Below are 17,565 nucleotides of genomic sequence, written 5' to 3' on the forward strand. Positions count from 1 at the left end.
CACACACCCTGCACTGACAGGCCCATGCAAACTACTGCTCTGATAAGAGAAGAAAGCTGCCAGCCACTGCTATCACCAAGGCACAGTTTATTTGTATTAAAAGGCTTTCGAGTGAACAGTGGAATTAGTAAATATATCAAATATAACATTTTAGTTCAACAATTTAGGAAATATATATATATATATATATATATATATATATATATATATATATATATATATATATATAAGTTTAGTTATTTAGGGAATTAAAATGTAATTTAATCATGTCAGTAATTCTAGTGGGACAGTGATCTAAGCTTACAAATCTCAGCTGGTGTTCATGTTTAGGCTGATGTTCAATTGATATGAACTCCTGTTTTCCATAACAAAAAGAACAGACACAAAAAGAAGAGATCTATAAAGCTAAAAAAAATTATAATAATAATAATAAAAAGTACACAAGAAAAACATTAAAAATGGGTTGTACAATATTTCCAATATTTCCTGTGCTATTCAGATGGCTATTACATCCCAGCATTCATGATACTGTATATTAAATAAAAGTGGTTTATTTACATTGTAGATTTTAGAGTACTAGTTTCCTGTACAGAGCTTTTTTTTTATGTCAACATGGTGTGACCATAAGCAGCCTGTTATACACTGTGAAAATGCTGGTATTGATGAAAAACTCTTGTTGATTACAAGTCAGGCCTAAGTCTCTACACGACTGTAGTTTCGATACAAACTGCAGCAGACCGATTGATCATCTCTGCGAGGTGTTTTTGTGTGGCAGCTCGGCTCTTGTGTCTGTGGACCCTCGAAACTGGGCCTCCATTTCCTCCACCCAGGCTGTGCTCCAATCCCACACGGCGAGAGGGTCCACCTCCCCGAAACAGTCCCGCGGGGGGAACAGCATACTCAGCGGAGACCCGGGAGGCGAGAAATCTGTTCTCACACGCACACACACACACACACACACACACACACACACACACACAATAAGATATGAACAACCTTGATAAGACGTACCATAAGGAAATAAAACACACTACTGCATATCCTCCTAAATGATATGGTCCTAAACAATTCAATAAATTACACCGGTCACCAAAATCTTGTTTCTTTAACAGAGATGCCCAAGCCATTTCATTTTCTTGGCTGTTGCTTTAAACAGAAAGGGGGAAAAAAAAACAATTTGGTAAATGGGAACTTTGCACACCCCCATTGAGAAATGTGATTGATTTGGTGACAAAATAAACGGTCAAGTCGCCTGTTCAATTTCCTGAGAGCCACTGTTGTTCCCATAACCCCCCTCTGTACACATCCTTCAGCTAAAGCGTCAAGATACAGCTTAAATTATTAGCCGTCTAATCTCTATAACACTGTTTTCTTTGCTATCTCAGAGCTGGAATGAGAATGAGGATGTATGCTGTATGTGCTGTATGAGGCTTTATGGAAAGGCAGGCTTGGAGATAAGTGTAATGGTGGAAATAACTGTAAATCATATGTGCGTGTAGTGAACAGTACAAAGAGAACAGATTATAGAGTGAAATGTTCTTCACTGACTCATTGGCCATGACACAAACCTCTTGAAATAAACTCTAATCTGAAATCTAACACTGTGTAGTTATAATAATGAAAAATAAAATACTAATGACACTTCGCCATCTAGTGGACAGACAAAGCAAATGCGCTTATTTGGGGATGTGTAATGAATTGCATTTTAATTCGGATTGGTTTTCGGGTATTTAAACATAAAGACTGGGATTTTAGTTGAAATTTGCTAACTGGATAAAGTTTTTTTTATTTACTCGGGTGGATTAAATAAACTCACTATTGATCTCCACACAAATCCTGACAATTTGTTCAGTGTCTACCTTCCAAACATGTTATTTCTACTGATATAAATACTTCAATTAATGTGACAAAGGAGCCTTGATAATTCATAGAGTTATCTCTTTAAAGGAAAACAAACCTAATTAGAAAGAAAAAAAAAGATAAAATAAATACATTTTGATGATTATTTTATCTTTTATCATGTGGGCCTAGTGTTTTATTATTATTATTATTATTATTATTATTATTATTATTAGCGGGGCCAAGCACTGAAAGTGCATAAGCACCCTACGGTTATTCTATGTTTTTTACTACTTCTTCTTCTGGTTAGGGTGTCTATGGCAGCCCATAGAACCGTCTGGTAAAAAGTTGTGAGATTTGGCACAGTGACTGGGGAGGGTCTAAGGAACATTCTGACCAAATTTGGGCCAAGTGCTACCAACGCTCTAGCACCACCTTCACTTCAACTTTGAGCCTAATTTGGAAGTACATTTGTTGTCATAACTTTTGAACCGTGTTTCATGCTGCTTGCAGATTTAATTATTATTATTATTAATATTATTATTATTAGTAGTAGTAGTAGTAGTAGTATCCCTAATTTCTCCATCTGGGGATTAATAAAGTATTATCCTATCTTATATTACCACTACTGCTTATATTGCTTATATTGTTATTAATAGTAGTAATATTATGTGGTATGTTCTATTATTACAATATATGCTTGTACTAGGATTATTCAACATTTGCCCTAAGCAAATTAATTTCCTTTTATTAATTTTCATGATATGTGTATTGTCAAATCTAAAACTTATAATAATTTGATAACTAATAACAAGTCTTCTTGTATTGGAGTTTTGTTAAATGGTGTTCTTTGTTAATTCATATGGGGAATTTCACATAGTTACAGATGTCAGTAAATTCGGATATCATTGGCTACTTGCCTGATAAAGTTCCACTCATCGACTCTGCTGTCATGGCCATGATGCGAGCGTAGTTCACATCGTTCATGAAGGAGCCATCTGAAGAGCTGATGATGCTCGTTCTCGCACTCGTCGTGTTTCCCTCAGACACTGACCCCCAGCCGTTCCACAGCGAGCCCTCCCAGTCGCTGCAGCACGAGGAGGGCGTGCTCATCAGCGCTGTTCTCTGTAGTCCTACTGCCTGAGACTCCTGCTCATCATCTACATCATCCTGCGCCTCATGCTCAGACGGTCCACATATGTACCCAAATGTAGGTGTGGGGGAGAATGGCCGAGATAAGGAGGGAGAATTTTCACCCAGGGTGCTGAGGATAAAGACACACAGTCATGAGGTGTCATACTTCTTCTTTCATATACAGTGTGCAAAATACACAATATAAAGTCCACAGTATTGTGGAAGGTGTGCAGCTGTGTATTGGCCTGCATTTTCTGGTACCATGTCACACCATGTTACATGTTATATGATGACACTGCTCAGTTAAGAAACCCAGTAGAGGAAGAAACCAAAGAACCCAGAGGAAACCCATGTAGATGCTTTAAAAAATGTACTAAAAAAAGTTATAAGCTGAAATACAACTGTGAGCTTCTCTCACCTGTGTCTGTGTGGTTTAGGACTGAGCTCGAGGTACTGCTCATGTGTTTTTGTGTTCAGTGTGCTGTCCTGGTGGTCACCAGTGGACATGGGGAAGGAGGTTGTAGAGAGACGGCTGTAGGAAGGACTGTGTAGAGAGGGACAGCCAGTGGACGCTGCGCACACAGACTGCAGAGAGCCGGCATCCACAGTCAGCTTAGTGGACCGACTGGACCTGAGGAAAGAAACAGTTATTTAATATGTATCTGCCTCACTGACCCAGGCAATCTAATTAAATTTTATAGCAATTAAATAAAAGTAGTTTATAAGAGCTAAACATAGCAAATTCACATGGTTGGAGAGTCATAAGACTTACACTGCAATAAGTTTTTTTTTTTTTCTGTGCTCCATAATTAAAAACCTTGACCACTTTATTGCTCTCAGTTCAACATGACCTCTTTAATCTCTATAAGGTAAATACATTTTTAGATGAGTTTAATGATTGAGTTTGTTAAGAGCAATTATCTATAATAATCTATGCAGCTTTTAGTTAAAAAAAAAAAGTCATTTTAATTTAAAATAAGGATCAATTCTCAAAATGGTACAACAATATCAGAGCAGGTTTGTTTAATAGTCTCTCATGAATCATTTCGCCAAAGAGCTGTTATTATATAGGAGAATAATGGTGACTAAAGATGATCAAAACAACATCTGGTATGAATATTGGGCAAATATCTATTTTTGTTTAATCTGCAAATTATGTTTTTTAAAAAACTATCATCCTGGAATTACAGTTCTTTGATTTTAAATGGTGTAACTTTGCACACATTTCAAATGTTCAAATAATTAACTAATTGATTGAATGCTCGAATGATTCATTCATTCATTTTCAATAAAGGCTTTATCCTGGTCAGGGTCCCAGTGGATCTGGAGTACATGAGCATTGGGGGGGGTACACCATGGGTGAGATCAAAGTGCACCATGCACACACACATTCACACACTCAATCACACCTAGGGGCAAATTAGCATAGCCAATCCTACTAGCTGCAAGTTTTTTGGAGGTCAGAGGAAACCCGGAGATACCTGAGAAAACCCATGTAGACATAGGGAGAAATTTCACAAGACAAGAAAATTCCACATGGGAAGAAATTTAGGATCAAATCAGGGACCATGGAACTGTGAGGCGCCAATGCTACTCGTGCACCACCAGGCCACCAAGCACAGTAATGGTGACTAGATCCAGTATCAATATCTGGGCCAATATGAGTAGAAAATGCTGAATTGGATATCAGAGGAATTTTGTCATTTTGTGTTTTTTTTTAGTAGAAAACTTAAGCCTACATAGTGATCTTATTATATGTTTCATAAATAAGTATTATCCTTATGATTATTACAGTTCTTCTATTTTAAATTGCCTAACTTCACACATATTTGCACTGTGAAATCTATTTATTTATTTATTTAGAATTCATTTGAATATACGGAGCCCGCCTAGTGTCAGGTAAGAAAAAAAAAAAATACAGCCATGTGTAATCCGTACCCTCGGTTTTGCAATCCGTACCCTCGGTTTTGTAAACCGTACCCTCGGTTTTGCAATCCATACGCTCGGTTTTGCAATCCGTACCCTCGGTTTTGCAATCCGTACCTTCGGTTTTGCAATCCGTACCCTCGGTTTTGTAAACTGCACGCACCGTGTTAAAGTTGGGTTTATATTGGGCATTCGCTCTACATTCGAGCTTCTCTCTTGTATTTCTCAAGAAATAAACACACAAAAAGTACATAATGTGTATTGTCTTAATAATGTGTATTGAGTGGACATATAACCAATACAACTGAATATATTTTTAAATTTTCTCCCGTTAAAGCACGCGGAAGGGGGCTTTGGGACATGCAGGTCATCAGCGCCTTATAGTAATGGAGTAAGTAAGGGACCATCTAAAAAGTGCATGACCTGGGCAACTGTATAAGATTCTACTAAGTTTATAGTTGTCTACTTAACAGGATATCTAACTTATTGCAGTGTTAGGATACAGCATGGATAAAGAATTTTTTTTATAGCATATATATTATTAATGATATACCTTTATATTACACATAAAACTTATTGTGCCATATAAAACTCTTATACAGTTGCCCAGGTCATGCACTTTTTAGACGGTCCCTTACTGACCCCAATACTATAAGGCGCTGATGACCCACATTTCCCAAATAATTTTTTATAGCATATATATTATTAATGATATACCTTTATATTACACATAAACTTATTGTGCCATATAAAACTCTTATACAGTTGCCCAGGTCATGCACTTTTTAGACGGTCCCTTACTGACTCCATTACTATAAGGCGCTGATGATCTGCGTTTCCCAAAGCCCATAGGCTTTAACGGGAGAAAATTTAAAAATATATTCAGTTGTACTTGGTTCTATGTCCACTCAATACACATTATTAAGACAATACACATTAAGTCCTTTTTGTGTGTTTATTTCTTGAGAAATAGAAGAGAGAAGTTCGAATGTACAGCGAATGTCCAATATAAATCCAACTTTAACGCAGTGCGTGCGGTTTACAAAACCGAGGGTACGGATTGCAAAACCGAGGGTACGGATTGCAAAACTGAGGGTACAGATTGCAAAACCGAGGGTACAGTTTGCAAAACCGAGGGTACAGATTGCAAAACTGAGGGTACGGATTGCAAAACAGAGGGTACGGATTACACATGGCTGTATTTTTTTTTCTTACCTGACACTAGAGGGGCTCCGTATGAATAAATACGGATAAATAAATTTTTTTTTTTTTTTTTAAAACTGTGTTTTTGTATGACTATTTATGTCTTCCTGGGAAAGAAATAGGTATTAGAGAAAAAAAAATACTGGTACTGTGTTATCTCTAAAGGTGACATTCTGTTTTGGAACATAACATTACTTTTCTGAAGGTTGTTATCGACACATACTGTGTATGAAGGTGCTTCATAAGCCACCTCCTCTGTCTGTAGTCTCTAATCCACAGTAGTTTCTGGCCTTAAGGCCTGTGTGGCCTTTGTCTCTGTGAATTCTGGCTGCATTTTAATTTGACACACTTCCAGACTCTCTAATGAGAAGAGTGGAGCAGCAAAGTCCATTAAAGTGCGCTGTAGGCTGAAAATGTTTCCTGGCCAAGAGCGAGACTTCCTCTTCCATTTATGCTTAATGACAGGGCCTGGTCACAGATCCTCTCCTGTGAGTACTGGGGCTTTTTAAAACTATGTGTAGTTTAAGTGGAAGTGTGTTTGTTCAAAAATATTCTGAGAATGAACTTCCTCTGCTAAGTGTTTTAATATGCAATATAATGGATAAAACTGTATTAGAAGAAAAGTTACTGTATGCAACCAACTGATACATTAGACAGCTTTGTATTTAAAAAAAATACAGCAATACAGTCCATACATCTTCTATAGAGAATCTTTCTGAATGTTCTGCCATCAGGATTGGTCTTCTAAATTTGCGTAAATAGTGGCATACATCATCTTTTGTGTAGACACTTTACAGATTATAAATGAAGCCACTGATGTTCAAAGTGCTACTAACTTAACGCAAAATCAAGGAAACTCCTCAATATTTGCGGGAACTTGCAATTTTTCTGAATTATTGCAGATTTTCAGCAGATTTTTTGCCAAGACGCATTATGCGAAGTCATCACAATACGTCATCAGCCAAAGCCCCCTTCGAGTGACGTGCATTGAGTACAGCTAAAAGGTCTCATTTACCAACAACCATCACTGCAAAAGACCATGCAAAAAAATTCATGCAATTGCAATTTTGCCAATTCAAGTACTTTTCCACAAAAAAGCACAAAAAACTCCACAAACTGCAATCACAAATTTTGAAAATAGCCGCAGCAAAATCAAGCATTTCCGCTGCAACAATCACAAAAGAACTCCGTGAAATCCTGTACGGACTGTATAGCTATAGGATATGACAGATACAATAAAAAAAAAAACCCACACACATCTGACCTCTGATTGAGTGTCCAAGTGGCAGGGTTAATCCCAGAGAGAAACAGAATGATAAGAAACAGAGAAAAAGATGACTGACAGGCAAGTAGAGACCTTCTTTTCTGTTTAGATATTGGTCAAAAACATCCTGTTTATAGAGCCCAGGGCTCTACAGAAATTGGACGTTTTCCTCTACACTAAAATTTTATTAATATAAAGAAACAAAATGTTCTGACTTATCCCAACTTTAAAGCACTTATCATCTCACCCCTACTTATCTAATAAAAGTTCTACATCTTTACGCCCTATGTGAAACACTTATGTCCTCAAGTAGTGGTTCATTTACAATCTCTACGACCATCGCTACTATCAGACTCGCCAATATGCTGAGCAGAATGCCATGCCTCCCTTTTATCCTATTTCGAGGCCGTGATGTATATTCGTCGGTTGTGTTCGTTTCCTCAGACACCAGACACTCCTGTAACCTTGGCGTCTGTTGTAATCGGGGATAGATATGGCCAGAAGCAGGATATGATGTATGCTAGTCCTGAACAGAGGGGTGTGTGTGTGTGTGTGTGTGTGTGTGGCATAGCAAGAAAGTGGACGGGCCATGAAATAACCTTTTAAAACAATATGCACAGAAATAATGGCTTTGATTATAACTCCTGAAGGGTAGATATGATGCTTCAATTAACCATAATTTGATTATAAAATAAATCTGTTCTTCACCCAATCATATCAGTAACCACTTTCCACCACTACACTTCCTCCTAGCAATATTAGCGCTTTTATATCTGTTTTTCCAATTAAAGTAAAGTGACCTTCTTATAAATATACAGATTTCTATTGATTATAATTATAATAATTATCTATTGTTCTTATGTGAAGAGGAGAAAGACTGGGATTTTTTCTCACCCCTCCTCAGAGCTGACACTGTGGTTGTCGTCCATAGGCAGAGGGGGAGGAGTGGGCAACATATCCACCAAACGCACTGAGGCAGAGTACTGCAGAATCCTGGGAGAAGTGAACGGTTTCATCCTTTCAGACACTTGCCCTAAAATACAGAGGAGAAATCAGGAGTATATTTTACTGCATGCTATTACACAGGGATCTGAAAAGTCATGTACAGACAGAGGCTGCAAAACACCATAAGCATTTCAATTGCGCTGCATATTAGATAGAAGTACGCAGTACTTCATCGTGCAGTTCTAAATGTGAGCGTACCTGAATTCTGGCTGAGTCTGTGTTGATGGATGTTGGATGTGTTGCGCAGCATCAGCGCTTGCTGGTGTATAGGCACTAATGGAGCACTCTTCACTGCATGCAGCTCTGGAGAGAGCATTTAAAACAATATACTGGCATAAATACAAAATTCACGATAACTCACTGAGTCCTTGCTTTTTCTAAATCATTTCAAGGAAAAGAAAGAAATAATACAAAGAAGAGATGCATGATGTGATTTTATCCTGTTAGTGCTGTGTGATACAGTATACTGTCACAATATCTTATGTTAGAATACTGCAGGACAGTAGCTGTAGAGAACTGACCAATCGAACACACACTTACTCCTCAAAAACAGATTTTTGAAAAAAGGTGCTAAATTACATTGTAACAAATAATTGATAAGGTGTTATCAGTTAGAAGCCACAACCTTATGTAATTATAGGTATACCATTACCTTACTTTGTTACCACTTGTTTAATGTTTCTTGCCACATACTGTACTTCACTTTAAAGTCACATTTTAGCAAATCACTGTTATTTTAAGTGTTTAATGTTCTAGAAGAAGGGCAGTTTCTTGCTATAAGCCGTATAACTAGTGGCTTAAGGCCCCGAGCACATTGGCTTCGTGCCTCCGGTGTTAAGGGTTAGATTCCCGGCTCTGCCCTGTGTGCGTGGAGTTTGCATGGTCTCCCCATGCTTCCTTCGGGTACTCCGGTTTCCTCCCCCAGTCCAAACACATTCACTGTAGGCTGATTGGCGTTTCCAAAGTGTCCATAGTGTGTGAATGGGTGTGTGAGTGTGCGTGTCATTGTGCCTTGCAATGGGTTGGCACCCCGTCCAGGGTGTCACCCGCCTTGGTGTCCCAAGTCTCCTGGGATAGGCTCAAGTCTTCCCGCGACCCTGTGTAGGATAAGCAATACAGATAATGGATGGATGGATGGATTATGTCTTCCTGTTGTCTCCCCGTCAGTCTGTCTGTATATCTCAGATACTTGTTAGCGCAATATCTCAAGATCGCAGGGTTGAATGTTGGTGGAGTTTATGTGGAATTACCATTGTAACCAACTGATGAACTGATTTTGGATTTTGGATTTTATCCAAACAGGGTCAAGGTCATAGCAAGGTCAAATGTCTGAAAGGAGTTCTACTTGTTAAAACAGATATGCTGGGGGCACGGTGACTTAGTGGTTAGTATCTTTGCCTCTGGGGTTGGGGGTTTGAATCCCACTTCCGCCCTATGTGCGCAGTGCTTGCACGTTCTCTCCCCATGCTTCGGGGGTACTCCGGTTTCCTCCCCCAGTCCAAAGACATGTGTTGTAACCTGATTGGCAGTCTAAATTGTCTGTAGTATGTGAATGTCTGTGTGATTGTGCCCTGCGATGGGTTGGCAGCCAGTCCAGGGTGTCCCCTGCTTTGTGTTCCCTGGGATAGGATCCAGGCAACCCTGTGACCCTGTGTAGGATAAGTGGTATGGAAAATGGATGGATAACTAGATTTGTCCTCTTTCTTTCTTAGTCTTGTTGACATAACTGAAATGGAAAAATATTAGTGGCTAACTTCCTAGTCTCTAGACCTAGCTAGTATCTAGTATCTTTTTCAGTAGTTTTTATTTTATTGTTTATTAAACTGTTTTACTCTTATCCGAATAATATAGTATAGTATGTACATTCTTGCATATAACATAATATGACTGGTGTGTGTGGGGGCCTCTGAGAAAAATGTCTTCCCCCCAAATGTTCAGAAACAGTTGTGATAATAAGGTACTACATGTATTAAAGCATGCAGTCATTAGTGTCATATTCAAATAAACAAGTCTTGACAGGAATGTGCACTTGTTACAGTAGGCTTATAACAAAAAACAGATTATGCATGTGTACGTTAACCAGTAAGCTGGAACTGTTAATAAAAGTATTGGCACCCACCTGGATTTTCTATGTGCATTGTGTGTTAAGAAGGCTAAATATGTACTAAGTGTATATTGTGAGCAAATCTCGCATCATCTATTACTGCCACATCACCGTTTAATTATCTCACCTCGTTTGAAGTTCTTCTCCCAGGACCCCTTTCGAACACCCATACTGGGCTGGGCAGGAAGGGCCCGTTTCCATGGCTGTACTTGCCGCTCGTTGGTGATGGGTGATTTGGCAGCAGGCTGAGTTATGCGTATGGTCTCTGTGTTGTGTTGCTGTCTGTGGCACTGAGGCATTTTGGGACGTCGTCCCGGGCTGTTAAAGGTTTTCATACTGTTACCACTCAGATCCACATAGAAGGTGCCGTAGACGCCACAGTTGTCTTGCACTATTGGTACAGATGAGTCTTTTTTTGTTGTTATGGGTAGAGCTGAGGGGACAGGGAGAAAACAGAGGACACATTTATACTATATCAAACCAATGCTGGTCATAATTAACAGTGATGAGGACTGCAGGGATTAGACTTCAGCAGAATCTGTGTTTTGTCCTTATGAATACGGACATGCCCTAGGAGAATGTTAGATTAAAAGGTGAAGAATAAAATTATGCTATGCTAAGAAAAATATGCTAAACTAATGATTTTGTTTCTACGTATGTCACATGGATATCCACGTGTAATATGACAGTGAAGAAGGTAAAACAATTTTACAGCTCAATTTAAATGGAACCTCTATTCCGTGAAAGCTTAGATAAAGTTTGGAAAATAAGCGGGACATAAGGATCATATACACTAAATCCACTGCTCATTATGTCTGAAAAGTTCAACAGTGCTCTCTTATAGGCAACATTTAGCTTATTTGGATTTGAACTTTGTTGTGTTTAGTCTGGTTTGTTTGGGGTGTGAACCCAGAAATTGCATACAGCTGTGAAGCTAAACATCTGGTCTGTGACAGGATCTGTGTGATTTTCCCTCGAGTTTCTTCGTACCCCAAGTCTTACTCTGGCTTGTTGCTTTTTTGATTATTGTCTCTGCCTAGTTGTGCCCATTTGCTGGTCGCCTGACATCTGCTTTTCCACCACCCATTTAAACCATTTAAATATAAAAGTGAACCAGTAGTATTAATTTCACTCTGAATTGGACTGGACTGCACAGATTCATAGGTGAGAATCAGACTTTTGCTCTCCCAGTGCTCAGAGTGAAGGTGAGTCTAGCTCAAATTTAATTGGTTCTGACTCACTGGTCCTCCTGAAATCTGGCTTCTCCTGGTTTTGTGTCCACAGGCTTTGGCACTGTTCACCAACCAAGTCAGGCTTCCAAGCTCCTGACATCCATGGAGAATCAGGCGCTGCCATCCTAATCAGGAGCATAAATAAAAGTGCTGAACAAACCATAAACCTGTGTCTAATATCTTAGGCTAATATATAACATTCAATGACAAAAATAGATCTTAACTGAATTTAAAACATAAAAAAAAACTTCTTATACCTGTGCTTGATGATGAGATCCTCACTAGCAAGTCTATATAAACCTAAACAAAAACAAGAAACATTACGCTGACAACTTAAAATTTGGTTAAATGAACAAAATGCAGTGGTATATGTCTAAGATTTGATGTTAACCTGGTTTGTGATGTCCACCTCTCAGACTCACAGGTCTGACATGTTTCCGATACAGACAAGCAGCTGTAACCATCATTACACACCACAAGAGGGCGCCGACACTTCCGATAAACACTGGCTCCCTCATTAACGCCAACACATCAGACATGCTCAGTGAACTTTTGTGATGTGGAGTAGATTCCTGCTTGGACTCTGAGAAAGAGAGAGCCAGGGGAGAGGGTGAACCAAAAAAACAGAGAGAAAGTCAGAGAGAGATTGAAATAATAACATCCGTATAGGTTAACAATGATTATTTGATAGTGCTAAGGTATGTTTGCAGATGTTTCAGAGATGTGAATGGAGGAACTGAACAAAGAGAAATATTGTGTTTAACCGATTACTCTAACGTGAAGGAGTAACAAGATGAAACACAGTCAAATCCAGGACGTTATAGAGAGACTGGAATACACCATTTTTTTTTAAATTTCTCTTTATTGATACACTTCACTTGACTAAAAGCAACGTTTTCTATCTTGTATTTTTCCCATTTAGACCTTTAAGCCTAATTTGTTGTATAAAACCAGGTGGAATAAAACACAACAACTTAAATGTGAACTCTGTAGGGTATATACAGTACCTATGAGTAGTTTGTATGGATTAGTCTGAGCTCCAACTCCAGCACCGTTTAGCGCTGCCACTCGGAGCCAGTACACCCTGCCAGGCTGCAGTGGCCTGATCTCCAGAGTGTGTGTGCCACTGTCCACTGTCCAGTTCAGATACTGCTGCTCTTCTTCCTGTACACACCACACCTGAAACACACAAGAAAATGTAGAACCAAGATACAACACAAACATCTTCTGTGTTTATATCTTTACAAGCCATTATATTGCGGTCCTATGGTTATGAGACCAGTTTCACTCTTCACTGAATTGAATAGTTCAAGTCATGAGGTCTATAAATAACTTGTCAACTTGAATCTAATTACAATATTAGTAAAATGCCATCTCTGAGTGGAAAACATTGTATAAACAAATCGGTGTATCCGGTTAAACAGCCAAAACTGTTTTTGTACACATTTAAATAATGAGCTTGATATTCAAATAGTTGAAATATGTTTGTAAAATAAATCTGTTCTGAGGTAGTCCACTGAATTGTTTGTATGTTTAAAGGGATCCCTGGCTCCAAAAGGTTTGAGTAGGTATATTATTGATACCTTTATTAAATATTATTATGCCATATTGCATTTTCATTTATATTATATGCCATATTTATTGTATATTCATACTGTTAATAAGTAGTCTGACATTATTAAGTATTTACTGAATTGAAAGAATCAATGGTATGTCATGTTCCGTTTATTTGTACTGTAGTGAATATAATAAAATTGTACATGTGTATTGAAGGAATATTCCAGAATTTCCTGTCGTATCTTAGATTATTAATATGAATAATAATTTCAGCACATCTCCCTGTTGCAAGAAAAGAACACCCACTTATGATGGAAAATGGGTGTTGAGAAAGTTTTACAGTACTAAAGCTCTTCTGCAGTTTTATCAAACTGAACAGCTTCTACAAAATAACTGTATAAACATTTAGCGACTGTTCCAACAACTGCCCTTGTTAGGAAATTAGGAAAGTGCTATTTTATTCTCTTCTCAGTACAGACACACATATTTAAATTCTTGTCCGAGGTAACCCCACAAACCATTTCCATTTCCATTTTCTGTGCCGCTTATCCTACACAGGGTCGCGCGGAGCCTGGAACCTACCACAAGAAAATCGGGGCACAAGGCGGGGGACACCCTGGACTGGGTGCCAGCCTATCGCAGGACACAATCGCACACACACTCACACACCCATTCACACTCTACAGTCAATTTAGATATGCCAATCAGCCTACAACACATCTTTGGACTGGGGGAGGAAACCGGAGTACCTGGAGCAAACACCACGCACACAGGGCAGAGGCGGAAATTACACCCTCAACCCCGGAAGTGTGACGCAAATGTGCTAACCACTAAGCCACCATGCCTCCCCCCAGCCCCCCCCCCCAACCACGCGCTATGGAGTAAATATTTAGGCTTATTTACCATTTAATAACAAAGCAAGGCATGCATTGACGTTTTATCTACCATATCATGTTGTCACCGTTAAAGTGCAAACAAAGTAATTATCTTTTTTTTTACTTAACACAAGGCACTTTTTAAAGTTTTTAACTTCATCTTGTATTGAACCTGCAATACAATACAATACAATGAGGACTGCTGCACTTTACATCATGCAGGGAAGAGGATCCTTAAAAATATTTATCTCATCACTACACAGGAAGTCCCCAAAGCCAAACTGTGTCACACAGCTGTTTGTGTGACCAGGGTTTTTATTCCTGGACCAAATGTCCCCACAATACTAGGACTACATTAGGATTAGGGGATTAGGAGAATATTTAGCTGATCCTTTCACAGAATTGTTGTTTGAAAACTTTTTTTTTTAAAGTACAGAGCATCTGAATTGTTGTTATTGTTGTTATTGTTGAATTGTTGTTATTGTTGTTATGAATGGTGGTTATTCCTGAATAAGACATCCCCAGGTATTAATATTGTGGCCTTAGAATTATAAATGTATATGTATATTGGTTAACAATGAATGGGATCTAGAACCTCATAAGACTAAGGTGATAATATGTCGTGGTCTTGAGTTAACATTACGTTACACAACACTACATTTTTCAGTTATTATGGTGTGGTCATGAGAAACAAACTTGTGGACAGGAATTGTATACCTTGAGCCCATGGCTTAATATGTCATACTTAATATGTGATCTCCAGTTAATTATTAGGCAGGAATGGGTGGAAAGGTCCATCCTCTTTGAGAATTCACTTAAGTACATTAGTTACATTAGTTGTATTTTGTATTTATAAGATACATTAGTTGTATTTTGTGGGGAAGTATTCTGTGGCCACAAGAAGCTTAATAAAACTTGGTAAAAACCACTGTGTCACGTTAGTGACTCTGTAGAAAAGCTAAAAATGGGAAATGATTTCCTTTTAGTTAAGGTTAGGTGTAGGCAAAGCATTATTACTAAAATTAGATTTCCTGACCAAGGCAGTTATACACAAATATAGTACAACTAATGTGTGTGTGTGTGTGTGTGTGTGTGTGTGTGCACGTGTGTGTGAGTGTGTGTGTGCACGTTACCTGGTATCCCTGAATGATCCCATTGTGAGCCTCATGAGGCGGAGGCTCCCAGCTCAGCTGGGCCGTGTCATTGTGTTCAGCAGGCATTGTTATAGACACATCCAGAGGTGGAGCACTGGGAACTGGGAACATTCGATAAAGCTATTAAACTCTTTTTAAATTGGAAGTTACATAATGCCATCAAACTTTTAAATATATGATTCTATTTGTTCAAAGAACCTAAATCTTCTTTGTTCTCATTTTGTCCTGAGAGCTAACTTGAGATGTGTTACTAAACTGGGTTTATTTTGACTGATTTTACATAAAATAAATTAGTCCCTGGCATATTCCCTCCCTCTCTTATTTGCTCTCAAACCTGTGCACACACAACATTCATAATAACTCGTCAGATTGTGCATGAGATAATAATAAGATGTTAATGGATTACATTTTAGTACGGCAAAAAAAAGATGGTTTTGGTCATTACCTGTAATAAGTAACAAGTAATATACAAGAATGAACACATGAATCAGAAATATGGTATCAGTCTTTCAGTGTGGCAGGGACAATTAATCAGTTAATTATATAATGTAACGCCATTCTCTATTACTAATATCTATAGACCGCCAACTTTATTCATAAATCATTATATATATATATATATATATATATATATATATATATATATAAATTAGTGTACCATTAAACCCATTCTGAGAACCTACCAGTCTCTGGAACTCTCAAGTGCCTTGTGTTACTTTCTCTGCCATAAAGATCACTCCCATAAGGCCGGACTTTAAACTCATATTTGTATCCCCTCTTCAGGGGACCGATGTGAGTCTGGAGTGCAGGGTGGGCCACTTTCTGTGCTGTCCAATCAGAACTGGCAGGTAGGAGAGAGCGGTACAGCACCTCAAAGCCATCCAGGTAGTGTAGTTGTTGATATGATGACTGAAGCTAGCATAAAGAGACAAAAGAGGACTTTCAAAATATACACATACAAATAAGTCATGATTTATAGTTTTCTTACTTACAATTTAGCAATATGTACTTTCCTAAATGGCATGACATTTTACTCCTAGCAAACTGCATCAGAGATGCCTGCAATGTAATCAGTAACATAATGTACAATTATATACAAATTACCTTCCATGTGACTTGTGAGATGTTAGATGCAGTTCTCAGAACAGTGACGTTCTCTAAACTGATACGGAGAGCAGATAATTCTTTATGCAGGTCCTTCTGGCTGCTGCTAGCTGTGCCTGGAGCAACAGTAGAGATACAATGTTACCAGAGAATACTACTGAAATCTCAAGAATTTATGAACTTATACACTCAGAAAAATATATTGTGCTATAACATACAGTATACTGAGTATAATCATGATATATAATAAAATTATCATAATATATAAAAGCTATAACAGTGGTATTGTACTGTTAATTACTGTTAATTTAATGTTAATTGCAAAATCATTCAGTGGATGTTAAGTTTTAATGTCATTATGCTTTTTTTAAAGTTACAGTATTATATCTGTTTTTCAGGTGCATCCTTTCAGTACAATAACCTTCACATACATACAAATGCATTTAAATCATAACTAGCCTGTAATTATTCTGCCAGACAGAATGAACAATAAACATTAGCAGTAATGCTACACTATACATTAGTATATTCATTTCACAAAAAAACATAGGCACAAACAAAATCACACGAATGCACCATAATTGAATCATAAACACAGATTCAGCCCCCTCAGAGATGAACATGGGACGATAAATCAGAATTTCAGTTTTCATTTCCTGATATTTACATCTAGATGCATTGAACCACTTTGAGCCCACCCATTTTCCAAGGGATCAAAAAATTGGAACATGTAACTGACAGGTGTTACATATTGTCCAGGTATGACCTGTTAGAGTGATTGCTTAATAAATAGCTTTAATAATTGTACAATTAATAGCTCTCAGTGTCTACTGTTGGTTTGAGACATGGGTTTCACCTATGAAAACTGCATTTGATATTAAAAAAGATAAACCAACATGAAGACCTGAGAGCTGGCTATGGGAGAAAAGCAATTTTGAAGATAAGAAAAAAGGGAAGAGCCATTGCACAAGCACTGGGTATAAACAATACAATAATATGGAATGACATGAAAAAGAAAAAACCATTGGTGTACTAACAACCAGACATCAAACAGGACGGCTAAGGAAAACAAGAGCAGTTGATGAAAGAAACATTGTGAGAGCTGTGAAGAAAAACTAAAAAACAACAGTCATCACCAACAACCTCCACAGGGCATGGGTGAATGTAT

General features: G+C 38.0%; 1 protein-coding gene across 1 annotated transcript in view; it reads right to left on the reverse strand.

Moving 5' to 3' along the window:
- Positions 1 to 248: 248 nt before the first annotated feature.
- The window catches only part of robo4 (roundabout, axon guidance receptor, homolog 4 (Drosophila)), a 28,243-nt gene continuing 10,926 nt past the window's right edge, over positions 249 to 17,565 (reverse strand). The window contains exons 7-19 of the mRNA XM_053645776.1: positions 16,398 to 16,513; positions 15,977 to 16,208; positions 15,273 to 15,394; positions 12,715 to 12,886; positions 12,099 to 12,290; positions 11,965 to 12,007; positions 11,717 to 11,832; positions 10,603 to 10,908; positions 8,570 to 8,674; positions 8,261 to 8,399; positions 3,392 to 3,604; positions 2,760 to 3,103; positions 249 to 927 (exon numbers count right to left, since the gene is read on the reverse strand). Of these exons, the coding sequence (XP_053501751.1) occupies positions 746 to 927; positions 2,760 to 3,103; positions 3,392 to 3,604; positions 8,261 to 8,399; positions 8,570 to 8,674; positions 10,603 to 10,908; positions 11,717 to 11,832; positions 11,965 to 12,007; positions 12,099 to 12,290; positions 12,715 to 12,886; positions 15,273 to 15,394; positions 15,977 to 16,208; positions 16,398 to 16,513 (2,282 nt within the window). The 3' untranslated portion in view covers positions 249 to 745. The remainder of the gene's footprint in view (positions 928 to 2,759; positions 3,104 to 3,391; positions 3,605 to 8,260; positions 8,400 to 8,569; positions 8,675 to 10,602; positions 10,909 to 11,716; positions 11,833 to 11,964; positions 12,008 to 12,098; positions 12,291 to 12,714; positions 12,887 to 15,272; positions 15,395 to 15,976; positions 16,209 to 16,397; positions 16,514 to 17,565) is intronic.

Source organism: Ictalurus furcatus, chromosome 16 (genome assembly GCF_023375685.1).
Source record: "Ictalurus furcatus strain D&B chromosome 16, Billie_1.0, whole genome shotgun sequence".
Lineage (NCBI taxonomy): Eukaryota > Metazoa > Chordata > Actinopteri > Siluriformes > Ictaluridae > Ictalurus > Ictalurus furcatus.